Raw genomic sequence first — 27,610 nt, 5'->3', positions numbered from 1 at the left:
TAAAGTGGATTGTATTGTATGTATTGTGTGTCATTGTAGTCTGGAACAGTTCTGTACCGAGGGAGTGGGTTTGTTGAAGAGTCTGATTCAGACTCGCCACCTGAGAGCTGTTGTGCACCTGCTGGACAACATCCTGCCTCAAACCTACTCTCACAGCTTCTACCTGCTCAAGAACACCCAGTAGGCAACATCCTAACTAATTACAGCCTAATCATTGGCCTGTGGCTGTGAGAGAAATGGCACATTGAATTGAGAAATGCTGGCTTAGTCACAAGTAACAATTATCCATCCTCCCTCCCTCACAGGTTTGTGAGCTGTGTCCAGTTGTTCTTGCAGTATGACAGCGTGTGTCCTCAGGGTGTGACGCAGCAGGTTACCCACCGGGTGGCGCCGCTCCTCACAGGGGCCACCTATGGAGACAATGTCAGACTACTCAACAGCGTCATACAGGTGCACAACAAAGACCCTTCATAAGAAAGAATGCATTTTTATGTACAGTTAAAGCTGTACATTGCTTCCACTCTCACTGTTTGCATAGCACAGACTGTCAGTAACATAAGTCATAGAACAGTCAATAAGGAATCTTCACTGTGTTAAAATCCATGCCTAGAGCACTGAATTTCAAAACAGAAGAACATGCACCAGATAAACTAAAGCTGTTGGCGTTTACTTCTTCCTTTAAACACTGATATTACATTTTTACAGCCTATTATATATATATTTGTATGTATTTTTTTGTATGTACTGTATGTATTTTTATCATTTTTCTTCTATGCGACTGCAAAGCAAGTAAAATGTCTCTTATGTGAACAGAGTTCTTAACATATTTGTTTTAAGTATTTGCATGTAACTGAATCTGACACTAATTAGTAAAGTGACATCTATAGCTAGAATTGTAGTTTTAAAGCTTTTAAAAGGTGGGTCTGATCATGTATTTTGAATCTATGTCATTGTGCAAATTCCAGACACACGTGGTGGAGAGTTCCAGGCCCGGCCGTGTGGGTGCTGCAGCTGTTCTAGAGTTCTGGGTTGGGATTGTAACCCAGCAGAGCCTGTGGTACCGGGACAGAACAGTCCTGTTCCTCATGGATCAAATCTGCCGTGCCGCTTTCACACATCACCAGGAGGAGTGTGTGCAGAAATTATTGTACCAACAGCATAAGGTACACAGACACACACAGTAGATAACTGCTGGAGTCCTATGGGCCCGTGTTTTTTTTTAAAACACATGAACCCTAGCATCCTAGCCATGGTTCACATGACGCTTGTATACAAGCGTCATGGTGCCGAGTCCCCCTGGTCTAAAGTTGTGTTCGATTTTTTCACATTGCCATCTCTCACATAAACATAAACGTTCAGATTTCAAATATAAAGTGCTTACCACCGAGCCACGGATGTTACAAGGCGATGCGGACCGCGATGAGTACCCGTATCTCCCGTATTGTTCAATAAAAAGCATTTTAATCCCATCGCCGGCCATTTTCTCCAAATTGTCTCCGATACTTTCAACCATGCGACACTAATGGTTGGGAGGTGTATTGCACTCTGATAAATTACAAAACAAAAAAAAACAAAAAAAGAAAATGGCCGGCGATGGGATTAAAATGCTTTTTATTGAACAATACGGGAGATACGGGTACTCATCGCGGTCCGCATCGCCTTGTAACATCCGTGGCTCAGTGGTAAGCACTTTATATTTGAAATCTGAACGTTTATGTTTATGTGAGAGATGGCAATGTGAAAAAATCGAACACAACTTTAGACCAGGGGGACTCGGCACCATGACTGTCATGGTATGACAGTCATGTTTCAGGGCTACCTAGCATCCCTATTCTGGGCATGACATACTGTAGGCGAACATTTGCCGAAAATAGCCGATCGACCAGCGCACAACGCGTTGTGAGCTTGTAGATCGGCTATTTGTGGTGATGAGATTTGGTGTGGAGGGAAAAAAGGAGGGGACCAATTATAGACCCCTGAGGGACACCAGTCAATGAAGTATATAGAATTTAAGTGGTTATTGGGTCCAGGCATGTTAGGAATTATGAAAATAGCATTATTGACGAAATTCGTTATTCCAGATGATTGGCGGATTATGGGGAGCTCCTCACAGAGACATGCCCCTGACTTCCCCAATGCTTTATTTGATTGATTGAATACTTTTATTAGTCAGAAATGTAAACAGCACGAGGTGCAGTAAGACATTAAGGCTAAAATGATAACACAAAAAAAGTCCTGGGGACTTGTTTCCATTGTGGTCCTATGTATTCAGTTCATCAACATAGCATAGAAAATTAACACAATAATACATGGCATCAACAAATACAAACACTATATGTATATATGCTCTCCAGAGATGAACCCCCTCCCCCCAATGCAGGACATACACTGAACACATCATCACAGGTGCAACTCAATGCCTAAAATAATCCACCACAACATCCCATTCGTCATAAGCAAATGTAAACAAAAATGCAATAACTCAACTATAACTTCACCCCTTAGTATACCCCTTTAAACTTAGCTGAACGGAGTCCCGCAGAGGTCTATGCTATGCCCCCTCCTTTTTTCCCTCTACACTAAATATCTTCACCGCTAATAGCTAATCTACAAGCTCACAACGTGCTGTGTTGTGATGTGTTGTGAGCTTGTAGATCAGCTATTTTCGTCGACTGTTCGGCCCAAAAATGGGATGCTAGGGTTCATGTGATCTGATCTGAATGAATTGATGTATTAACGTTTATTAAAGATGCTTGAAGAATGAATGTACATTTCGCTGACAGGCAGGCATTGGCCAGCAGCATAAGTGTTAAGAAACAGTGGGTGTTAGGAGTAAATCAGGCACACACAATTGAACATCCATTTCCTCCTCTCCCTTACGTCTTTTATTTTTTTTATTGTATCTCAATGCTCCCTATGTAGGATGCTTTAGGTTACCATGGCGACCGAGGTCTGCTCTCATCTCTGGTTGGCTGGATTGCTGGAAATGCCACACCCTCCTTCATAGAAGGCCAATCCCTTAGTGGAGAGGTGAGAGTTCCCAAAGCACCTACAGTATTTAGGTCCGTACACACCGGGAGCGTTTATTTCGTCTGATGAATTCGCATTAATTTAAATGGCTGTTTGTGTCATGAGTACATCCACACTGAATGTGAATATTAGGCAGCGATAAAGCGACACATTTATTTATTATTATTATCTTTTTTTACCGTGAATAAAATCATCCACCTGTATGAATGAGGCATCACCAAATTAATTGTTTGATGTGTAATATTCGCCAACACATTTTCGTATCGTTTATTCATGTTGGTGTGTAAAGACCTTGATGCTTGCACTTTTGAAGGCAGCAGTTGAAGTTCTCAGTCCTAACAGGCCTGTCATGTCTCTGTTGGGTAGGTTTGGTTTGCCTGGCTGGTGCTGAGCATGGAGGGCATGTTTGAGGACGACTCTCAGGTCAGACGCTGTGTTGAACATGAGCTCCTGTCAGAGCCCAACCTCTCGCCAGACCAGGCCTTGAAGGTATCCAAATCCAGACACACACACCTTTATAGACATTATTTTCCATTGGTTTTCAGTTTAGTTTGAATTTGTTTTTTAAAAAAAATTTAAAAAAAAACTAGCAAACCCATTTTGTAAAGGCTTAGATTTAGTTATTGTTTTAGTTTTTTATGGGGTAGTCCGGGGTGCGATAAAAACAAGTTTTGAAAAATAGCCAAAATGGTTGATCCTACAAGCTTGCAACGCGTTGCATACGCACAGTAATGTATCATTAATTAAGTTGTACTTTATGTGCACGGTAAATCCTCAGTGTCCCATCTATTTTTATACTCTTTTGTACTGTGAGCTAGATTAACACTTAACTGTGTGGTTAATATTAATCTTAATCGTCTGCTTGTGAGCCAGAAGGCACAGCAGCGGCTGAAGTTGCCGGTAGCTCCGTCTCTGCATCGGCTGCAGGTGTACCGCTGGGCGTGTCAGGCTGTAGCCACTCCCCCTGACCACCCTCTCCTACCACTGGTCTGGCAAAGATTCCTCCAGCTCTACCTCCGACAGCCAGGCCCTGATTATGGGTATGACACACATATATACCTGTAGACATGAACATATTCTTGATCTAGACCTAAGACTGAATAGTAAGCCATTGTTTATCCATACTGTCCCACCAGGCTGGTTGCTGGTGGTTGTATTGGCCGGAGGTTCTTCCAGGCCTCCGCCCAGATGTCTTTACTCAGAGACCTGAGCCAGAGACTCCAGGAAGTGTCTGACTTCCACCATGCTGCCAGCCAGGCTCTCAGGGTGCCTCCACCGCGTACGCCCTCCTCAGAACCCCACAGCCCAGGGGATGAGAGCCCCAAGCCGTCGTACCTCACCTCTCCTGAGCTACACACGGAGCTGGTCAGGTAGGACCATGCCACACAACTTGTACCCACCCCACCTCCTTTATTTATCAAACTTTATTTATCAAACACACCCCTCCTCCGTTGATGTCCGTTGTAGCAGCTGACTTTATGTATGCATGTGATTCCTTCCCTTCAGGTTATTCGGTGTGTTTGCTGTTTGGTTGGACGATGAAACACTCCAGAAGCAGGAAGTATACCTTCCCTCTCTCCCTCAACAGTACGACCCTCACAGACTAGCCAAGGTCATGCAGCGACAACAGGTGTGTGTGTGTGTGTGTGTGTGTGTGTGTGTGTGTGTGTGTGTGTGTGTGTGTGTGTGTGTGTGTGTGTGTGTGTGTGTGTGTGTGTGTGTGTGTGTGTGTGTGTGTGTGTGTGTGTGTGTGTGTGTGTGTGTGTGTGTGTGTGTGTGTGTGTGTGTGTGTGTGTGTGTGTGTGTGTGTGTGTGTGTGTGTCTGTTTCTTTGTGTTGTCCGGGGTATGCATGTGTACTGAATAATCAACAACTGGAATAGTGATGGTAGAAGACAAGACACTTGTCAGATTGCATTGTGGGGGATAATGTTCAACACGTGTTTTATGATGATGTAGGAGCCGTGGTTGGAGTATGTGGACCTTGAGCGTGTGCAGTATGACGAGAAGGAGGTTCTGTCTCTGTGGGAGAAGGTGCAGAGTGAGCCCATCTTCCACCAGAACCAGAGCCCTGGATTCACTGACTACACCAGCCCCAATGCCGGTAGGTAGCCAGCTTTACTGCTGTGTGTCCAAAAAGTCCTACAGCTTACAATATTTTCCAGTTTATTGTGATGAAGTGGTTAAAATAAAGATGGGCAAACGCCAAATTCCATTAGGTGATCGTGGTGAGTGTTTAAATAGTTACCAGCCACTCAGAATTTTCAATAGCAAAAACGGAATTAAACCAGATGACGGTCACTGCAATGCATCCATTTCAGCATTTTTATTAGTAAAAATAAGTAAGGACTCGTTACTTAAAAAAAATATATATTATTATTTATTTATTTAAAATAGCTTGTAGATCGGCTATTTTCACTACTTTTGTGTGACACTCTTGTATGAGGAAGCAGGGCATTAATTTATGAAAAAACATAAAACGTTGAAATATGGAGATATAAGGTTTTGCCCGACAGCAACGATATGAATCTACGTATAGTATAAGAGAGAGGGGAGAGCAGTTTCAGATGTGTATACTCAGCAATTCTCAGTACATTTTCTTTACTACTCGAGACCCAATCAGCATTTGGCATTAATTGTTCTCATTGTCTTCTTCCTCCCCATCATTTTCATTTTTTATGTGTCCTTCCTTTTATTCCCTTGTGCTTTAGTTGCTCCGGTCTCATATCTCCCCATAGCCTCCTTTCCTTAAAAAACTTGTGTGAGAACAGTAGCTGTTTTGTAAGCACATGTACTTCTAGCACAGACCCCATCAGAGCATGCCAATGGTTGTATTTTACACATCTGGACACTGTTCGTAGTATAATGATAGGACTTGGAGAGTTGTGCCTTCAGTCCACTTAAGACAGATGCAGTGATATTTAGAACTGATTCATCAGCCACCAAGTTAACTAGTAACTTGAAAGCATTACCCGACACAGTTAATGTTTTACCTGCATTTGGCAGGTTCTCATTTCAATCCCTATGATTGATTAAAGTTAAGTGGTCTTACTCTCTGCAACGTGTGCTTGTTAGCTCTAAATCATAACCTTTTTATAATGAAGTCTTGCTCAGTTCATCATTTATTAACCACTATAATCCTACAGACGTGTTTCTCTGTCACATTTCCGCTCTTGTTGTGTGCAGCCAAGGAGCGTATCCTGTCCAACCTGCAGAAGCACCCAGTGCCTCACTCCGCTCCAGCTCTGCAGCCGCAGAAAGCCCCCGTGACTGCCATCCCCCGCACATGCCTCACTGACACTAAAGCTGCTGTTGAACTGCTGAAGTTTGACCTCAGCACCCTGCAGGACCAGGCCAGGTACACACACACACACACACACACACACACACACACACACACACACACACACACACACACACACACACACACACACACACACACACACACACACACACACACACACACACACACACTTCAAATTCAAGTTTATTGTCACATCACAAGTTTACATGTGTAAAAGCTGCCAAAGATTGCAGTTAATATAGTCATAAGAATAGAGAAAGAAACAAAGGGATATCTCAGATAATTACAACAATATCAATTTAAGGTACATGCTAAAAAAAGGAATCAAAATTAGGCACAATATCACAGTCTCTTGTTCCAGTAAGAGACATCACTTAGCAGCTGTTTTTATGTGCCATCACAGATGTGTGGGATAATCTCTATTGGTGTGGGTTTTTTATTTTGTGTCAGGATTGCAGTGTCACGGGAAGCCCAGCAGGTGGCAATGGAACAGGAGCTGTTGGAGAACCTCCCTCTGCTCTATAAGAACCAACCTGAGCAAGTCACCATGAAGCTGGAGTGTAAAGGAAAGGGTGGGCAGCACTGTGAGGGACCTGCAAGCATCACTGTCACAGTAAGGCCACATACACTCTCACTCCACCATTTCAGAATCTCACTGTTCTTCATTATTATTAATTTGTGTAAATGCTACCGTTTGTGTGTGTGTGTGTGTGTGTGTGTGTGTAGTGTGAAAGTGTCCACAAACAGGAAGCAGTACAAGCTCAGATACTGTCTCTGCGAAGTGACATCAAGAAGCTTCAGGCAGACGCCATGGCTGCACCTCCTCAAAGCCTGGCCAAAGCCGCGGTGCACACAGAGAACTTTATCACGTCAGTATATGTAGACCCCCCCCCAAATCGACAAGTAAATGAAATGTATTCATCTGACAGTGCCTCACTAGGAATGACGGTACAAATGAACGTTGTCATGTGCTCAGGGCTCTGGTGAATAAGTACAAGGCACAGAAGAGCCCTGCCGTGCAGAACGTCGGGGTGTCTGCCTTCTACCAGGTGGTGTCGTTTGTGTGCGAGGACACACTGAGACACCCACCGACACGCCAGTACCTCTCCTCCTGTGTGGAGATACTGGGACAGGTAAACAACAAAAACAACACACATGCACAAACTTGTGGACACAAGATGACAAAATGTGGCCCAATAGCCAAGTGGCTGTACCACACAGGCTGAAAATGCCCCAATCAGTGAGTCCCCAGTTCGATTCCCGGCCTGCCCATTTGCTGTATGTCATTCCCCTACTCTCTCTCCACATTTCCTGTCTTTCTCCTCTAGCACTAGCACTATCAAATGAAGGCTTAAAAATGCCCCAAAGAATTACTAAATATGTGTGTACAAAGAACCTTTTGATTAGTGATAGATGAAAGAGATGAACCACAAGCCCTATATGCTTCATCATACAATGAATAGAGAAAATAGCTGACCTCCAAACTCACAACTCGTGACGATGTGACGCGTTATAAGCTTATAAATCGGCAATCTTTTAAGTGTTTTGAAATTGTTGGGGGGGGGGGGGGGGGTAAAATGTGCAAAGTTTTCAAACTTACACATACAGTATATTAATTCCTAAAATAGGGATGCCTTTTTTGGTCAATGTGGCTAAATAATGAATTGGACTTTCGTAATTGTGTGTCCTCCGTAGGTGTTCATCCAAGGCACGTCAGCAGAGTGTGGCCGTGTGCTAAAGACCATCCTGGAGAACAGGCGTCTGTGTCATCTCATTTCCCCCTTTTTCACTCCCAACGCGGCGCCTGATGAGCTTGTCTTCCTGTACCAGGATGTAGTGTCATCACTACACTCTGACAGTGCTGCTGATGTCATTTTCATGCTGCTCACTAAGGTTAGCTACACGCTACAGTCTCTGTCACACAATAGTGATAGGACTCATATAATAGGCCATGTGTCTCTGTTCTCTAGTTTGACTTGTTCCACTGGCTGACTGAAGCACATCCCGTCTTCTCTGAGAGAACCCGTCTGCTGGAGCTGGTGCACGGAGCGCTGTGCGTCTGTGGCCGGGACCCTGAGCCTGACCTCCTCACGCCCTTTCACCTGTTCACAAAACACTGGACCATGCTTTTACGACACCATTTCCCCGACCACTACAGCGATTGTCTGCGTCTCCTTATGACCAGTGAGTGTGTGTGCGCGTGTTGTTTTAGTATAGTCGTTTTTTTGGTAAAGGTCCTGGTATTTATTTTATCATATGCACTTCCTTCAATTTGCAGCAGGTGTGGACTGGTTGGATCCTATTCAGGCAATTTCTCTCATGTCACAAAGTGTCGGTCCAATACACAATTATGCAGGTCACTTCACAACAGTGCACATTCGAAGGGATTGAGGGAGGTTATCATGTATTATGTATAAATGTCTGGTCTCTTAGGAACCGTTGAGTGTTTGCAGCAGAGACAAAGACTTGGTAGTGTGGGATCCATTTTGCTTCATCTGTTGATGTTTTGACCACCAGGAAGTTGTAACTAACATACAGTATGTGGTCTTGCGGTAACATCTAAAGTTATCTCAGTTCATTTTGTTGCAGCAGCCCCGACCCACTCACACATAATGAAGGCTCAAACATCATCGAGTGTTCATTTGATCTGAGGGTTTGAATGAAAAGTAAATGGGATGCAGCCTGGGAAATATTGTCCCTGTTATTACCTGCCTGAGGGAAACCCTGAGGCACTGTCCTTGGTGCTGAATTAGCTAAACTCCCATAATTCTTAATGGGATGTCACCTGGCTAAAAAAAGATTGGCATTTGTCTTAACACATTGAGTGCCAAAAACGGTCCGGACCGTTTTTGAGAAGCCATGCGTTGAGTGCCAAAAACGGTTATGACCGTTTTTGGAAAAAAAAAAAAAAAAAAAAAAAAATTATTTTTTTTTTTCTTCTCAGCACCAGGAGATATCATTTTCCGAAGATTTAGACTCCAATCCACTTCCTGGTTAACTTATGACTTCAAAAGCCTGTATCTCGGCTCCTGTGTACTTTTTTTCTAAAATATGTATTTTTGACTATTTTCGACTATTTTCAACTGGCTGCAACTATGGAACGGATTACCTAATGTTTTTTAATTTTTTTCCCCCCGATTGTACGAGACCTCTATGTGTGTAATGAGGGGATCACCTTGAGGACGGTGATCACTGAAAATATTTTGTGACTACTTGAAAAAGGTTCAAAAATGGTTAAAAATCCAGGCACCGACTGTACCCTGTTTTAAAAAGACCCTGGCACTCAATGTGTTAACTGTCTCGAATGTATTTAAAATAAATATATATATTTTTTTTAAATAAAAAACAGGCTCCTCAGACCAATTACTGAGTCCAGAGTGTTGGAAGGTGACTCTGCGAGTTCTGAGCTGCTCACCTACCTCCCAGAACACTAAGGGTAAGACTGAACCAGGAAGCAGCACTACTGACGGCCAAGGCACTGCCCTAGCTCGCCCACCTTCCTCCCACAGATCCCCTGTCAGCCTTTCTCCACAGCAGGTAAGGGGAGACAAAAACAATGTCACTAACTAATATTGATGTCTGTAATAAGAAATAAGACCCTGAGAGCATAGTTTAACTTTGTACTAAGCTAATCATTATCTCTGCCAGGCCGGAAGGTGGAGATTATGCTTTTGCCAATTCTCACAAATCGGTACACATTATCACATTATCTCTGGAGTCATGCGATAAACATGTATGTTTTTTTTTTTGGGGGGGGGGGGGGTTTCCTTCATCAAAGTAGGTACAAATGGTCTTGTGACATTGACTGTCAAACATGGTTTTGATATTCCATAATGTTTGCCTGTATTTGGCTAAACAATTTCTTACAACAAAAAAACTAAACATAATGAACGCAACATCCCAAATTGGAATCGCATGTTGCCCGCTATGTTGTAGAAACACTTATCCCCCCAACCCCACGCCCGCTTCCTTGTGTCCCCATGGCTAAAACACAAGACTAGTCCTTTCTAGGCAACCTAGTCTGGCGGAGCTATGCGCTTCGAAGATCGCACTTTCCTAGTTAGCTTTTTTGCTGATATTGTGAAAGCAAATGTTTGCAGTTTATCAGAGCATCTGTTTGTTAAAATAAAGCAATAGAATTTACTCCGATTAATCTAGACAATTCTCTGCCTTCTTTTTGGTCATTAACAGGTAGAGGAGACCGTTGATTGGCTGAGTGATTACTTTCTGCGGAGTCGCCTCAGTAAAGCTGACCTGCGGACCTTTGGCCTGTACTCTGCCTGGACCCCGTACATCTGTGAGGTTGTTACTTTCTGCGAACATCTGATTGGTTGTCTAATCAATGTGCAGCTCAGCAGCTGTGCCAGGGAGCCAGTGGGTAGCAGCAAAGTTCTGAAAGGTAAAGTTATCACAGTATACTGGTGCTCTGGTCTGGGAATGACTTTGGATCAGTATTTGAAGATTTTTTTAAAATGGTGAAACTAGCCAATCTACAAGCTCAATGGGACGTCACATCACCTGCATTATTAGTACTAAATAGGGCTAGTATATAGCATATAGGACTTAAGTGGTTAAAGTGTTTTCTACTCTATTCACTGACAGTGCTGCAGGACCTGCACAGTAAGATTGTGAAGTTGTTTAAGCCGTGGATCCTACCAGTGCACACCGACGATGCCAGGTAATCATGGCTCCTCTTCTGCTTCCTCTTAAGTTAAGCCTGATTCATGCTTCTTGCTGTCTACATTGCATCTGTGACAATATGACACAATCACGGCCTGTGCGACTGTCCATGGAGGGTCTTAGGGCCCTATCTTGCCTTACCCCTTACGTTCAAATAGCCGTTCTACAAGCTCACAACGTGTCGCTGTAGATCAGCTATTTTCATAAAATAATTATAATAAAGAAAAGTTTAGGCATAAGCGGTAAGGCAAGATAGTGCCCTTAGCGTGAAGACGCACACATCCTAGATTTTGTTACATCGTGTAGGGGGGTGCACAGATCGTGTTGCCATGATTAGCTGGCTACCAGTGGCAGTGGTGGACAAAGTACTAAAACCCCAGTACTTGAGTGAAGGTATAGATGCACCTCGTCAAATACTACTCGACTACAACTACTACTGCAACTGAAAGTTGCTCTGTTAAATTTGTGCTTGAGTTAAAGTACTGGAGTACTATCCCTAAGTATTCAAAAGTATATGCTTTTAAAAATATGTAAGTAATCGAAAGTACAAATTACAAAGAACATTTTCTTTTTAATATAAATGCATTGCTGTATTAAAATGTAGACATTTTCCAAATAAATTCAAAGATTTTCCAGAATAAAGAATAATAATAGTGAAAATAGCCGATCTACAAGCCCACAACACATCTTGAGCTTGTAAATCTGCTATTTTCACTATATTTGAAATAGGGCTTAAGGGTTCATTCATCCTTCCTAGAAATGTAGTGGAGTCAAAAGTACAATATTTGTCTTTGAAATGTAGTGGAGTGAGTGAAAGCCAAAAATACAAATACTCAAGTAAAGTACCAAAATAAATTCCACCACTGACCAATGGTACAAGACAAAAACAGAGGGCCAGTTTGTTGCTATGGGGATCTGGAGGCTCACTCAGATCTTTGAGCCACTCCGACTTTAATCCTTTAAAGTCGGCCATACCACCCATGACCAAAACATTTTATTTTAAAACAAAATGACGCCAGGCTTCGAAACGACCCGACATTCACGGAGACCGCACCATCAAGACCACACAGACTGCAATAAACGTGAATCAGGCTTTACTGGCCTATAGTGTTCAAATGAAAAGCAAATGTTAAAGTAATGAGGTATGGAAATATTTCATTTATACACCATGTGTCTGTTAATGTGATGTCATAAACTCTTCATTTATTTCCAGCAATAGTGGTAGTTTTAATACGTGTTGTAGTACTAGGAGATTTTATTGATTGATCCCAGTGTGGCACACATTACTCGCATAGAAAGAAGTTCTGCACAGTATAAATAAATTGGCAAAACCATGTGACCATAATTGGGTAAAGTGCCGTGATCCCTTGCTGTTTTCTGCAGATCAATATAAGGAAAGAAGAAGTTGTGCATTACAAAGAAATAACAACAAAATAAATAACGTACAAAGACAATGACTACAGTTTGGACAATCCTGAATCATTTGCTTGATACCATTCAGTTACAGTTCTCTCACTTATCACATGATTGTTCTGTCTCATGTCTTAGTAACCCAATTTGCTATCCTTGGTTGGAAACCGATGCCAGTGCTGCAGGCTGTCTGGTTGGCCTCTATTCCCAACTCATTGACACACTACATCACAAATTCAGAGGTGGGTTCCTCCAACAAAGTAAATAGCTCTGTCTACAGAACTGCCCCCCCCCACACACACACACACACATTCCATATGATATATAAAATGAGTGTGTTGTTGTTGTTTAGGGCATTGGTCCTCAAACTTTTTCACGTGAAGGACCCCCAAAATGATAAATATTTGGCTGCGGACCCCATCTCATATTTTGTTCCAGGGACCACCATAAGCAAAGATTTGAGTTAAACATGTTCGCTTTAAAAAATATATATATATATATTCAAAGATTTGCACACATTTTCATGATAAAAAAATAGATCTACAAGATCTATTTAGCCGGGGACCCCCTGGTACCCCGCCCCCCCAAGGACCCCTGGGGGTCCCCGGACCCCACTTTGAGAACCAATGGTTTAGGCTTTGTAATCTGCACTTGTGTACAGAATTTACAGTTGTGTTTGCGTGTGTGTGTGCACCAGACCGTTTGCTCCCAGGCCAGAGAGGAGCCCTGTGGCTGTGCATGATGCAGTACTGCGAAAGCTGCACCGCTCCTCGCACCCCCGAGTACCTGCTCTATCTGTACCACGTTCACCTCCGCGGCCTTCCCTGGAGATTCCTGCACCCCGACACGCAGCTCATGGAGCAGCTCTTCAAAGTATGACACACACAGTCCCTGGTTCTCAGTGGTGTAAAGTAACTAAAAACATTTACTCAAGTACTGTACTTAAGTAAAACATTTAGGTATATTTACTTTACTGGATTATTTCAAATTTTCTGTACTTTTACTTTTACTCCACTACACGCGTTGTGAGCTTGTAGATCTGATATTTTCTAACATTTGAGTACTTTTGGTACTTTAAGTACATTTTGATACCAATGCTTTTTTACTTTTACTCAGGTGAATTATATAATTCCAGAGTTTCTTTATAACCGAGTATTTCTACATTGCAGTATTGATACTTTTACTTAAAGTTATACAGTGCAGGTCCACAAATAACGATTTTTAGCAGCCTCTGCTGGTCATTACCGTCACTGCAGGCCGTTGGTTTATTCCTCTGTTACCCAGAATTCCATTTGTTTTCACCGGAAGACGGAAGCGTTTCAAAAAACGTTCTTTTAATTGTTTTATACGATCTGTGGATCGTTTCTCTTAGCCAGTGGAGCTTTAGTTACCGTGAGCTGTGTTTTCTTTTTCTGTTGTTTATCGATCTTCAAATCATACAATCTCTTAAAATCAGCGTGAGTTTCCCTTTTGTTATTAGCGCGGTAGTTCTTGGCCAAACAGGAAACCGGTGCGGTAGTTCCTGGCCAAACAGGAAACCGGTGCATTTCCGCTTCCGTTTTCCGGCTACATGACGTAATTTTCGCGGGAAAGACACCCCTATCACCGTTCAATAGAAAATATATGTATAAAAGGCTTTCGGGGGTGAAATTCATGGAGTGGGTGTTGTGAAACTTTTGCCACTCACAAAAGATATACAATTTAACTTTAGTTTTGTTGAAAAAGTTACCTAGTATTACTTTAAGTAAAATATCAGACTACTTTTTCGTCCACTGCTGGTTCTGACCGCTGACCTGAAAACCCCTGACCCCCATCATGTAAACACTGGACCTAGACATGCAAGCCATGCAGCTGTTGACTTCAGACCTTGGTCCTCGTCGCTGCCCTTTGACCCCTAACTGATATAATGACCCTGACGTAAATATAGGCTCTGCAACCTGTCTCTGAATTAGCCTTTACCTCTCTCTAGGACCACAGGTGTATGAATAATGGTCTAATGGTATTTGTAATGGAAAACCAATCTAATCCCACTCACTACCGAGAAGGCACTCTGATCTGTGTCGCATTTCCTTTATTACTTTATTTAATTCAGTGTGTGGAAAAAGTACTCACATTTTGTACTTAAGTTAAAGTATCAATACTGCAATGTAGAAAAAGTATCAATACTGCAATGTAGAAATACTGTTTTACAAGTAAAAGTCTGGAATTAAAAATGTACTTGAGTAAAAGTACAAAAGTATTGGTATCAAAGAGAGAAGAGTATCAAAATGTACTTAAAGAGGCACGGTGGCGCAGTCGGTAGCGCTGTCGCCTCACAGCTAGAAGGTCCTGGGTTCGATTCCCGCCGGGGGACGCTGTGGGCGCTGGGGGCGTGTCTTCTCCTCCGTGTCATCAGCGCCCATACCCTAGGTGGGGTTGGCGAAAGGGCCTACTCTGTGTGGAGTTTGCATGTTCTCCCCGTGTCTCCTAGGGTAGTTAATACCCTCACAAAAACATGTAGTAATCCTGGTCACTATACCGCCTCCCCCATGACAGCCGGGGCGCCTGATGCTCTCCATCAGGCGCCCTGGTTGGAATAACGTGTTCCTTCCACGCGCTACGTCCAACCAGGGAAACTCCCCCCTGTCAGGTGACAAGAATGTCAGTTGGCTCTCATGCCTGAAGGAAGCATGAGCTCGGCCCTGGCCTCCCTACTGTGGGGGACTGGTGTAATGCTGGTGTAGGGCTGGTGTAGCGCCCAGGATCACTTAGGAAATTGGCACCGGGTGAAAAAAATGGGTTACAAAAATCGCGGGATAAAAACAATTATAAAAAAAAAATAATGTACTTAAAGTACCAAAAGTAGAAAGTACTCATTATGCAAAATGAACCAATTCACAAGTTTTCAAATGTATTAAAATCTTTTGAAAATAGCAGATCTACAAGCTCACAATACGTTGCATCGCAACACATTGTGCGCTTGTAGATCGGTGTTTTCAAATGGCCAAAATGTATATAGGGCTGAAGTGGGTAATGTATATTTTGTAGTAATAATCGAAATCTACAAAGTAACTAGTAACTAGTTTTCAAATAATTGTGGTGGAGTAAAAAAGTATAATATTTGCCTCTGAGATGTAGTGGAGTAAAAGTACAGAAAATTGGAAATACTCCAGTAAAGTAAAACTACCTCAAAATTGTACTGAAGTACAGTACTTGAGTACTTAGTTACTTTACACCACTGATTTAATTCAAGTCATTTGCTACGTCTTTTACATAGTGCTGCTGTTTCTTATTCATTCTTCATAAACCTGTTCCCTTCAGGTTGAGAGGGGGAGCCCCAAGAGCTGCTTCCTGTTCCTCGGAGAGGTCCTTTGCGAGGTCAACTGGGTCAGCGTCCTGAGCGACAGCTTCCAGACCCCGCCCAGCACTGCGATACAGGCCTATCCGACTCTAGCCAGTGTGGGCACTCAGAAAGATGCACACACCATGTTGGTGTATCTTCTCTACATGTTAGCTTTTCTCACTAAAGAGGAGCAGCTCCTCAGCCAGCCGGTACGTCCAAACCAAGGGCCCAGCTTGAAAGTTTTACATTGAGGCTAATACGGAAGAGACAGTTCATATGAATGGCCTGCAGTTGCGCTGTTTTAACCCTGCTGGTGTCAGAAATAATTTATCTTAACGCAAGCGGATGGGTTTTTGACAAACTTTAGACTAGATTTTCTTACCTTAATAAAAAGTCATAGTCATAGTCTTTTGAATAAAATTCCATTTAGTTTTAGTCATATTTTAGTCATCTGAATGTCTTAGTTTTTGTCTAGTTTTAGTCGACTAAATATCATAAGATTATAGTCGACTAAATGTACAGTTGATTTAGTCGACTAAAATGTATTTTGGCGGTTTCTTGATGGCGTCGTAATGGCTGATTTTACACTCGGTTGCATGCTGAAAAGAGCCGATCTACAAGCTCACAACGCGTCGAGGCGTTGTGAGCTTGTAGATCTGCTATTTTCAGAGCACAACACCTGAGCACAACAGGTGTTGTGCTCAGCATAAAAAGACAAGCATAAAATGACTTGTCTTTTAGTTCCACTGGATCTCTTCTCCACTAGTCCCTCCCTAACATTTTAGTTTAGTCTTTATTTGTTGACGAAATTTTTAGTCATCATAGCTTAGTTTTTATTTAGTTTTTATTTTTATTGAAAAAAGTTAGTCGACGAACATTTTTCATTTGTCGACGAAATCAACACTAAAGGAAAACTCAACAATTCGATTCCTCTCTATTCATATTTTTCTTCTCCCTCCTTTTTTGGTCCCTTTTCATGTAAACAGGATTCCCCTTTACTCAGCCTGTTGGTGCAGTCTTCCTCCCTGCCCTGGTACCAGCTGGACCTCTCCTCTTACCAGGGCATTCTGGGATACGTCGGCACCCACTACCCTCCGTCCCTGCTGCTCAGCACTGACTCTGCTCCTCATCTGCTGCTCAAGTCACTGCGCAGTGCAGCTGGACTTCACCCACAGGCCCATGGCACTCCACATGAGGTGAGAGAGAATGGATCCTCTTACTGTGTCCACAGAAAGTGTTTTTTTTTTCCCATGGTGGAGCACAACGGTATTTTTAGTACAAATAGCCTAAGCAAAATAATGGATAAAGTAATGGTAAGCATGGATGCCAGAATCTGAGTCCTTGTGGTGGATCTCAATGAAGATCCCACTGTCAGGAGAAGGGGTAGTACTGTATGTGGTTGCACAATTGCAATCAGCCTGTGTCCTCTGCCATGTTTGTTGATCTTTTCAGTCCCGCCTCTTCTTTGATTTTGATTGGTTGGTCAAAAAGAGTGACATTGATGAGCGGAACTCTCATCAAAAGTTGACCTTTTGAAATGCTTTCTGTGGACACAGGACAGTATAGATTCCACCAGTCTCTGTTCAGCTGTCTATAATGTACAAGAATAACATGAAATGGCAGAACAAAGTTGAACCTGTAACTTTGACCTCTGCCTTTCTGTTATTACTCTGGACTGATTTAAATACAGGAAACGCACAGTGCAATAATTACCCTGTGTGCAATCACAATCTATTACATGATTTATGTAATCTGCCAGGATAAATATGGCATCATCAGAATTATTCAGTTACCCCATTATTGTCTACCTGTTTCACCCATTTGCTCACATAATAAATAGAGATATAGACATCCTGTATAGATAAATAAATGTTAGATTATGCAGAATTATTTTCCCCCGACCGCAATGGAGTGTACTATTTACAACTGATAAGAAGAGACACATTATTCGAACAATTAACAACATAATGACTACAAAAGAAAAATTACAGTACATTTAATCAATATAAATTGAATTTAGTATAACAGAGATCAAATTCATAAATGTTGGGAATTGTTTGGTTGGCATCGGAAGTGGTATTTATTAGGTTTTGATATTCTGGTTTTGTTTATTTGTTATTGTACTAGTTGCATTATATCTTGTAACATTGTACAGTTTGTCCATTTACCTTTTTACCTAGTGATGTTCCATTTGTAATGATCCTGCATTTTGGGGGGGATGATCCTCAGTGAAATGTGCCCAACAGAACAACCAACTCCCTATCAGTAAGCAGGAATAAACAGGATATATTAGCAATTTTATGCTTTTTTTTTTTAACCACTTAAGCCCTATATACTTAGTTAACCGGCGTCCACCAGGGAACTATCCTAGCCTAGGCCCCCTCCTGTTTTCTCCCTCTATACTAAATATCTTTGCTGAAAATAGCCAATCTACAATCTAACAAGGCGTCTCAATGCAACGCATTGTGAGCTTGTAGATTGGTTATTTTAGCTGAATGTTTTCCCCCAGAATAGGGACACTCATATGGTTAAACAACCAATAGTCAGGAGTGGGTAGAAGAACCATATACAGCCATAACAGCCTTACTCCACCTCCTCATGCTCGCCACACCGGCTGTGTGATGGCATTCCATTCCTCAACCAGGATTCGTCACAGGTCAGCCAACGTGGGTGCATTTGTTAGGCTACTCTTAACACTACCAAGCTGCCAATCTGTTGCCAATTGAGACAATACCAACAGAATACATTGCTTGACTTTGGCAGGGCAATGTGGCACATTTCACTTGGGATCCCCCACATAATCAGCTGTGCAGCTCATCCCACAAGTGCATAATCATTACACATGGAACATAAATATGGGACATTGAAATGTTATGATCAGAATTACTTAATGCCGGCAGTGTTTTGTTTGTGTTTATAAAAAGACAAGAGTAATAGAAAACAACAAAGAAAAGGTTGCTTATAATAAAATACAAGCCACCGCAACTATGGTGGTGGATCCCTGCATGGAGCTGACCAGCAGATGCTTATTTCAGAGCAGTTAAAGGGTGTAGATGGCATTGATACTGTTTGTCTCCAATGTAGTAGTAGTAAAAAGTATTTTGAAGTAAATGTGGCGGAAAATCTAGTTAGGCGTAATTGGACGTGGTCTATTTGGGCAGTTGCATGATCCAAGGAAACCAGGAAAAAGGTTTTGATTGTACAACAGGTTCTACAGTTATTGGCCAAAAGGTAAAGCAGCCTGTTATCGCACCACAATGAGAATGAATTTATTTATATAGCACTTTTCCAAACATAATATAATGAGGCCAATTTGCATGCAAAGTTTGACACCAGTCGGTCCAGCTGTGTCCGAGATTAGCTGTACACAGTCACACGGACACACACGGGCAGGTGCAAATACATAATCAGCCTCTTGGCTTGTTGGCCTGGTGGAGTTCAAAATGGCACACAAAAGAATCTTTAAATGCATATACATAAAGGAGAGAGTGCACTTTGTGATATCAAGCAAGGTAAAATTATGATCACAAGCAAACTCTGCTTCCAGGCAGATGTGCGTGTTAAATAACACGGTGCATCCAAAATAATGGTGTGTGTGTGTGTGTCCGTCTGTCTGTCAGGAGGAGACATTGAAGGCTGGAGCTTGTGTGCGTTGGTGTGTACAGTCCCTGATCACTCTGGAGCAGGGAGGCAGCATCACGCTTGGGAACCTGGAAAACCAGCTGGAGGCTTTGCTGGAGAGTGTCATTACATTCAACCCACCTGGTGAGCTGGGTCCTTCCACATCGTCATCAGTGTATCATCAGCTGTCAGCCAGCCATCCATGGTGTTTTCAACCTTCTCTCTCTGTCTGTAGAAACTGGTTTGGAGCAGAGGCACATGGCATTTTGCGGTCTGTTCAGCGATGTCTTGGCATTACTGAATGGAGTGGGCGTGTCCACGGGAGAAGCCCTCGCAGCTCATGTGACCGTGTGGCTGGACAGGAAAGGGAGGGGGTTCCCCATCCTGCCGCTCCTCACCGCCTGCTCCCGCTGTTTGGCATCAGTGCGTCACATGACGCGCATCATGGAGGCATGCATCACTGCTTACTTCAACCACGGTAACTAACTACTGCCAACTGTAATATCAATATAAATATTAAAAAGGTTAATATTGATCATAAGTTTCTTTAATTAAGATTATCCTTACACTACTACAATATCTTTGTTTTCTTTCTTCTACATGTGCAGCAGAGGAGGAGTCTGCAGGTTGGGGTCCGGTGCTGGTGTCCCTTCAGGTGCCTGAGTTGACAGCAGATGACTTCCTGTCTGAGAGCCAGTCAGGAGGAAGCTTCCTGACACTGTATGCCTTCATCCTGCAGCGTCTCAACACAGAACACACAGCAGCCAATGACAGGAGAACACTAGCTCAACTCAACTCATGGACCAGTCAGGCCTTTCCCAGGTATTTCTCATACAGCACAATCATCCCTGACCACTTGGGTTCTTTCCCTGCTAAGGCTGTATTTAGAAAATGCATATGACACAGATTTCCTCTTTGATATTAATTGTATGACCTGTCTGAAGGGGTTACACCTGTTTTGTGTGTGCTGTTATAGAACGTTTTGTCTCTAATAGTTTGTTGTGTCTCCAGTGGTCCAGGTGATGAAGCCAAACTGTTCCTGTGGTGGCACAAATCCCTAAACCTGTCAGTGGAGCAGCTGCAGCCCCAGGCAGGCCAGGTGGAGGTTACAAGGGTAGCGTTGGGTCTGTTGCGACTGCAGACCAGGCTCTCTCAGCTGGGAGAAGAGAGACTTAATTCTGGGCTGCTGGGAGCCATAGGCCTTGGAAAGAAGTCACCCGTTTCAAATAGGTAAAGTAACAGACACTTATGGAGGACTACAAGCCATATATCGTTGCTGTCCGGCAGAAACCAGCTAACAAAATTTTTACGCTTTTACATTTTTTTCCCATAAATCAGTGCTATTGAACACCCTTTATGTCTGTGTGTTGATTAAAACAATATTGAACCAATGAAAAGTATTAAAAAGTGCTTCTGACAAAACCAGCTAACTCCATTGGATCCTCAAACTTTCTGCTAAACCAGCTATATCCACCAAAGGGGGTGGAGTTAGCTGGTTTTGCTGACTCCAGGCTCCACCCCGTTTTGACCTCCAACCTCATTGTGAGCTTGGAGGTCCATTTAGCTGTTCTTATCAATGATGAACAAAACCTCCACTTTTTGTTTTGTTTTTGTCATTTCTTGAAAAATGATCATTTTGGAGTTAGCTGGCTGCTGCCGGACAGCAGAGATAAAGAACTGGCTATTCATACATCAGTCTATTCCCATGCCATGTCCATTTACATGTAGGTTCAGGGTGGTGGTGCGTTGTCTGGCAGCGTTCCTTTCGGCCCAGGTGCCAACAGAGACTGAGATTCGTCTGCAACCCACCAGTGACCTGCAGCTCTCCCCTAAGGCACAGCAAGTATGTTAATCACATGGTGTTTTTGTACCCATATTGTTTCCTTGTGTAATTACGTTCTAATAACAACTTGTATTCTCTTTGTGTGTGGAGGCGTTGGGAGCATTGGAGGCCATGACCAGCAGTAAGCAGTATGCTGAACTGGAAGACTCCGTGAACAAGGCTGTTCAATTCATCCGCTACCCAGGACACAGTCTGAGAGATGGACCCAGACTCCTGGCCCTGCTAGCCAACCTCCTGTACCCTGACCTCAGATACCTCCACATCATCCGCTAACGCTTGAGCACAATCCACTGGTGCCGCAAGCTATCAGACCCTGGGTGGATGTCATGGCAAGTGTCACTGGCCAAAATACTTTTTTTTTTCTTTTTAGATTTATTTTTAGGCTTTTATGCCTTTATTGACAGGACAGTAGGCTGACAGGAAATGGGGAGAGAGAGATGGGGAGTGACATGCAGCAAAGGCCGGCAGGATCGGGACTTGAGCAGAATTACATATTTTCAACTGAAAAGATTGAGCCTTTTTATGGCGTGGCTCTGTAAGCGGCAAGCAGTCTACAAAATGGTTCCTGTGAGTCCAGGGCTAATCTTGCAAACCGCTCAGCACCAAATTTCTTGTGCCAGTAGGCCAAGTACCGGTAAATGCTTCTTTTCACATTTTATGTTTTTAAATATTCAACTTTAATTTTATAATGGAAGTCAGTGACTGCGTTATTAGACCTCACCTTGATTTTCAGTTGAAAATATGTCATTTGTCATTGTCACGTGACACTTATCACAAGTGTTGTGCGAGGAAGTATAAATTACAATTTAGTATGTCAGGTACAATGACAATGAAAATCTGCTCCGTCTCAAAAGATTCTATGCTGCAGCGGGACGATTCCAGTTTTCAGCACTGCATCTGGATTAAGTAAATATCTAGCCACCATGAACAGACGCTGCACAGCTATATCCATAAGAACTTAAGTCTTGTGTTGCCAGACGTTAAGAGCTCACCGCCTACCAATCATCTGGGGACTTCAAAATGCTAGAGCAGCAGTGAGAACAATCGCTAACAAACCTACGCCTACCACTTTCAAAACCAATCATGTCACTGACACAATACAAAGGAGTTTGGATTTGGATTGGCAATGCATTTTTTTTGTTTTTGTTTTTTAGCTCTCTAATTGTTTCCTCACAGTTTTAACAATGAAAGCTGGGAGATTGTCCTCCGACTCTTACTGAGTGAAGTGTTTAGAGACTGACTTGTGAGTCTACCATGAGCAGATGCCGTACAGACGTAGTACGTATATCGGCTATAGCTACCGAACATTCAATCATGAAGGAGGCTGACTCAATCGTGAATTTTGCTCTTTGGTGAGGTAGCCAGTGATCAAAGAATAGATTTTATAATATTAATGTGTTTTTATGACTTGTCTCCCTGCACTTTTCTCACTTTTCTTTTATGCCTTGTTGCTTTATATCTGTTGCCTATTGATTTTTTTTTAAATGCATTCTGTTCTTGACAGATGTTTTGCTTTCATTTCTGAAAAAAGATTGAGGATAGGAGTCTTCATGTAGAATCTAGTTGGAGAACTCGAAGGGGTCCACAAACACTCTGGAAGAGGAATTTCATGGAGATCTGACCCATTTGAATACAGCTGAAGTTCTACCTGCCTGGTCTTGGGACTGTGTGTGGAACAATTTCTGGACTGCTTATACAGTAGAACTTAATCATTGCCAAGATCTAATTTAGTTACAAGGTACAGTACATTCTGTAGTAATGGCCAGGTTCTACCTGGTATAATATGCATAGCTGCATATCATACCTGCCTGTTTTAAATATCTATGTTTGGTTGCAATGTGCCAGTTACACATTTTATCTATGGCCAAAAGTGCTTAGTCGTTTTTGCCAAAGAGGTCTTCAATTTAATTTGTCTACCACCTCAATCTTCTGGAAAACATTATTTTTTGTTACTTTCTGTAAGGCGTAAAAGCTATTGTATTATGAAAAAGTACATGCACTGGTACGTTTTTATGTATGTATTTTTATGCACCACAGCATTGCAGTTCCTCTTAATGTAGTGTGCAATTTAATACATTTGCTCAAACTATCGAATGAATAAAGCAGCAGGGATGAAGTTGAGTCTGTAAATGGAATTGGAATACTTATTATGTAACACATCACACATTTGTTGATCCCTAAAGGCTATGTGTGAGACATTTGAAAATAAAACCTGTTTATCCATATCATCAAGTCATACTATCCAAGATGGCTGTCACATTCTCAGTCTCTTGTTAATTGCACCATCTCTGCCAATCTGTGCAACCTTAAGGATAATCACGTACAGCCTTTTTTTAACAGGCTTAAGTCTGTGCTATGTTGTGACTGTGTTAATGCCATAAGCATTTCTGTCTCTGAGTCAGTGACCAGGAATGGGTCTCTCCAGGGACTGCTTTGAGAAGATAGTCCACAGTGCCAGACTGTACAGAACAGACGATTCATTTCAGTACAAGGAAGGATATCTCTCATGACTGATATTTATGAACCAGATCAGACTTCTGGACTAATATGCATAATACTTATTAAAAAACGTATTTCCACACTTATTCTCCCAGAGAAACCTGACTAAGAATCAAGTCAGTTTTATGTTACTACTGTATGTCCAGGACCAGTTCAGCCCTTCAGGTGTAGTGCATTAGGTTCTATAATGAAAAGATCTAGAGTGATTATGGGACATGTGGTCAGTGCCCCATTTAACTGCTTAGACACTTGACCACAAAAATTCTACATTATTTTGATAGCCAAACAAGCTCACAATGCAGCACGGTGTGACGTGTTGTGAGATTGTTGAACAACTATTTACAATGAACTGTTTTAGTTAAGGTAAAGGATATGGACTTTGAGGTTAGAGTTAGGTACATTTTAGGGGGGGGGGGGGGTTGTCGGAGAAGGAAGGACAACAAACAATGGGGAAAACTGCAACCGAGGTGAGGAGGATCCTTTGAGTGCAGCTCTGTGTTTCGAGGTGTGTGCACGTTGGCGCGTGTGCATGTGTCCTCATCTGCCACTCGGTCTGTCTGGGAGAGCAGTGTGACTCGCCGGCAACAATGGTCACTATGGTTACAGCATGCGTAGCGCTGAGCGAGGCGATGGAGGACGCAGTGTTTTTTCGGAAGCTGTGTGAGACACAGATAGTGCAGGCTGTCATCTCTTCCTCCTCCTCACCCTTTTTAAATGCCCTGCAGGTGGACTGTGAAGCCCGTCTGTTGTCCTCCACCGTGAACTCTGCCTTCTGTTCTTGCGTTTTGCAGTGCAGGCGGTGGGCGACACACTGTACCAGATATTGTTAGTGCTTTGTTTCAAGCATTTTTTTATGATACATTTATACCTGCGGTTGTACATATATTATCCAGATACCCAATGTGGAAGGCCAGTTGACACTGTACATACAATATATTCAGTTTCACTATTGACTAGTGATATCATCTATATATCCATTAATATATGAATGGATATATAGATGGTATAGATGATTATATTATATGTAATAGATGTACAGTATATTAATACATATACTATTCACTTGTGATAGACTACATTTATGCTTATATTTATTGATAGAATACATTATGTTAATTCATTCAGTACCAGTGCACATGCCAAGCATTCTTATCTTGATTTGGCTCTTGGCTCTACTCTTGCCTGTACCCTGTATCTGTTTCACTCTTACTGCTGTTGCTGCTATGTAACACCTGCATGTTAGATACAAGATAGGTGGGCACTAGGGACATCTGGGCACCTCAATGTAAAGTTGTAACAAGTTAAAAAGTAACATATTTGAAAAATGGTCTTAAGTAATGTAAAGTAGCCTATACATGATGTGAACATGCACGGTACATCATTATCAGACTGAATGTTATCCTTCAACTTCTTGTTTATGCCCCAAAAAGACAAAGTAGGATACATTGCACTTTTACCTTAGCGATAGGTATACTCTTAGTTGCTTGTTTTAGAAGAGAATGCACTTAAGACTTCTGGTGATTAGTTGTTTCCTTGCCTACCTACCTATGTTGAATGCACTTATTGTAAGTCGCTTTGGATAAAAGTGTCTGCTAAATGACTGTAATGTAATGGATATACAGTTTTTTTTTGCAATTGTAGAAATATTAGACCTTAATTGTCGAATGTTTAAGCATGTTCTAATCATGCATACTTTACTTTACTTAAAAATCTTTTACAAATATTTAATCTTTTAACATTTTGGACAAAATAGCCACTTTACATCGAGGTGCCCAGATGTCCCTAGTGCCCAGCTATCCTGTTACCGATGTTATTATCTTAACACTTATCTTATCTTATGATAATTTGCCTAACAGACAATATTCTCACACATTCCCTGGTATACACACTTGCCAGATGCACAGGGCTGGCGGCGGGGTTGCCCGTCACAGCAGATAAAAGGACAGCAGACTTGCTGTCTGGCAGATTCTCCTGTTGTCATGGAAACCAGCAGTGGGTCAGAAATGGTTGTTCCTGGAGCGTTCCAGCACAGCACATGCAGCAACTCCACTCCCACTGTCTCACACTGATTATCATTGGCAATTAGGATGAAGACATAAAACAAACAATGCCCCCTGCTCTCACAATCGATGGTGTTCTGTGCGTTGACAATTGACATTCACATGCATCCCACCCAAATTACCCATAACGTGTGTGTCATTGCAGCTACATAGCCCAGCTCTCTGAACCAAGAGCCCAATTAGTCATGCGGGTACACTTGATAGTAATCCAGTATTAATGAATACAGATTAACACCAATATTACATTCCACGTTATCCAGTTTACCTGTTTGTGGGATTCTTGGATTTTATTTTTACTTGTTCCTATATGGTATGTATGTACAGTATCTGCCACAGGCTTGGGCTGAGTGAAGGATGTTTCTGTTTGAATTGCACTGAGCAGCTGCTCCTATGAGACAGCTGCACTTACCACAAATCCCACAACATTGCCAAAAGACATACTCAGCTGGACACAAAGGAATGTCCCCACTCTCCTACATTGTCCAGAGATATCTGATAGAGGGGCAGATACCCCAGTGTGAGTGTGCTAATTCAGTTTACCTGTAGCTTATTAATGTGACTAAATACAAGGGTGTGTGTGTGTGTGTAGGATGTACCATAGGATGGTACTGTATGGGGATATGATGTTAGGATATGATGTTCGGTCTAGAACCAGCCCCCCGCCCACACACACACACACACACACACACAGACGGTGGAGGAGGATCAATAATTCCTGAACCATATCCACTGTTCTTCTTGTATTGCTTCTTGTGTTCTCATTGGTTAGTGAGTGATGAACAGGCTGCATTTACCCACATAGTATGTTTGGCCTGAGCATCATCTCTCTCTCTCTCTCTCTCTCTCTCTCTCTCTCTCTCTCTCTCTCTCTCTCTCTCTCTCTCTCTCTCTCTCCTGGCGCATGTGCGTGTGTGTGCGTGTGTGTCGTGTGTGTGCGTGCGTGCGTGCGTGCGTGTGTGTATGTATGCGTGTGTGAGAGAGAGAGAGAGTGAGTGAGTGTGTGAGTAACAGAAGTACCTGACTAAGGTTGTGTGTCAGACTCCTCAATTTAGACACCCACTTTCCTTGCACCTCCTCACCATCACAAAAGAGAGGAATGACTCAAAATTAAGCATTTCTCTTTTTTATACCCTCCCCCTCTCTCTCTTTCTCTCTCTCTCACACACACACACACACACACACACACACACACACACACACACACACACACACACACACACACACACACACACACACACACACACACACACACACACACACACCAGGGAGAGATAGGTGAGATAAGGTGCTCAGACCAAGCAAATGTGGGTAAATGCAGCCTGTTCTGTACATCACTCACTAGCCAATGAGAACACAAGAAGCAACACAAGAAGAACAGTGGATATGGTTGTGTGTGTTGGGGGGGGGGGGGGCTGTTTCTGGACCAAACATCATATCCTAACATAACCCATACAGTATACTATCCTATGGTATGGGTTATGTTAGGATATGATGTTCACACACACACACACACACACACACACACACACACACACACACACACACACACACACACACACACACACACACACACACACACACACACACATATTGTTCTGTGGAGTAGGCCATCAAACTCAGTCCTGGCTAGAACTCTATCTCTCTGTCTCTCTCTCTCGGTCGGTTGTGTGTGTGTGTGTGTGTGTGTGTGTGTGTGTGTGTGTGTGTGTGTGTGCGTGTGCGTGCGTGCGTGCGTGCGTGTGTGTGTGTGTGTGTGTGTGTGTGTGTGTGTGTGTGTGTGTGTGTGTGTGTGTGTGTGTGTGTGTGGGTTCTGGTTCTGGTTCTGGTTCTGGACCAAACATAA

At 42.6% G+C, this 27,610-nt stretch overlaps 1 protein-coding gene across 3 annotated transcripts in view; it reads left to right on the top strand.

The window, feature by feature from the left end:
• epg5 (ectopic P-granules autophagy protein 5 homolog (C. elegans)) overlaps nt 1-23,329 on the top strand; it is a 34,204-nt gene extending 10,875 nt beyond the window's left edge. For all 3 annotated transcript variants that reach the window (XM_080432237.1, XM_080432238.1, XM_080432236.1), the window contains 28 exons: nt 40-180; nt 306-450; nt 966-1,163; nt 2,923-3,030; nt 3,397-3,519; nt 3,904-4,070; nt 4,167-4,400; nt 4,537-4,660; nt 4,988-5,132; nt 6,215-6,386; nt 6,783-6,945; nt 7,059-7,201; nt 7,309-7,465; nt 8,028-8,225; nt 8,303-8,516; nt 9,682-9,869; nt 10,524-10,731; nt 10,935-11,010; nt 12,561-12,664; nt 13,120-13,295; nt 15,723-15,953; nt 16,731-16,940; nt 19,365-19,509; nt 19,601-19,843; nt 19,974-20,187; nt 20,377-20,595; nt 21,094-21,208; nt 21,299-23,329. In XM_080432237.1, coding sequence (XP_080288363.1) covers nt 40-180; nt 306-450; nt 966-1,163; nt 2,923-3,030; nt 3,397-3,519; nt 3,904-4,070; nt 4,167-4,400; nt 4,537-4,660; nt 4,988-5,132; nt 6,215-6,386; nt 6,783-6,945; nt 7,059-7,201; nt 7,309-7,465; nt 8,028-8,225; nt 8,303-8,516; nt 9,682-9,869; nt 10,524-10,731; nt 10,935-11,010; nt 12,561-12,664; nt 13,120-13,295; nt 15,723-15,953; nt 16,731-16,940; nt 19,365-19,509; nt 19,601-19,843; nt 19,974-20,187; nt 20,377-20,595; nt 21,094-21,208; nt 21,299-21,481 — 4,744 coding nt within the window. In that variant the 3' untranslated portion in view covers nt 21,482-23,329. The remainder of the gene's footprint in view (nt 1-39; nt 181-305; nt 451-965; nt 1,164-2,922; nt 3,031-3,396; nt 3,520-3,903; nt 4,071-4,166; nt 4,401-4,536; nt 4,661-4,987; nt 5,133-6,214; nt 6,387-6,782; nt 6,946-7,058; nt 7,202-7,308; nt 7,466-8,027; nt 8,226-8,302; nt 8,517-9,681; nt 9,870-10,523; nt 10,732-10,934; nt 11,011-12,560; nt 12,665-13,119; nt 13,296-15,722; nt 15,954-16,730; nt 16,941-19,364; nt 19,510-19,600; nt 19,844-19,973; nt 20,188-20,376; nt 20,596-21,093; nt 21,209-21,298) is intronic.
• The last annotated feature ends 4,281 nt before the right edge of the window (nt 23,330-27,610 follow it).

This window comes from Gymnoscopelus braueri (assembly GCF_963280865.1).
Source record: "Gymnoscopelus braueri genome assembly, chromosome: 7".
Classification (NCBI taxonomy): Eukaryota; Metazoa; Chordata; class Actinopteri; order Myctophiformes; family Myctophidae; genus Gymnoscopelus; species Gymnoscopelus braueri.
This window is presented reverse-complemented; position numbering and strand designations above follow the sequence as displayed.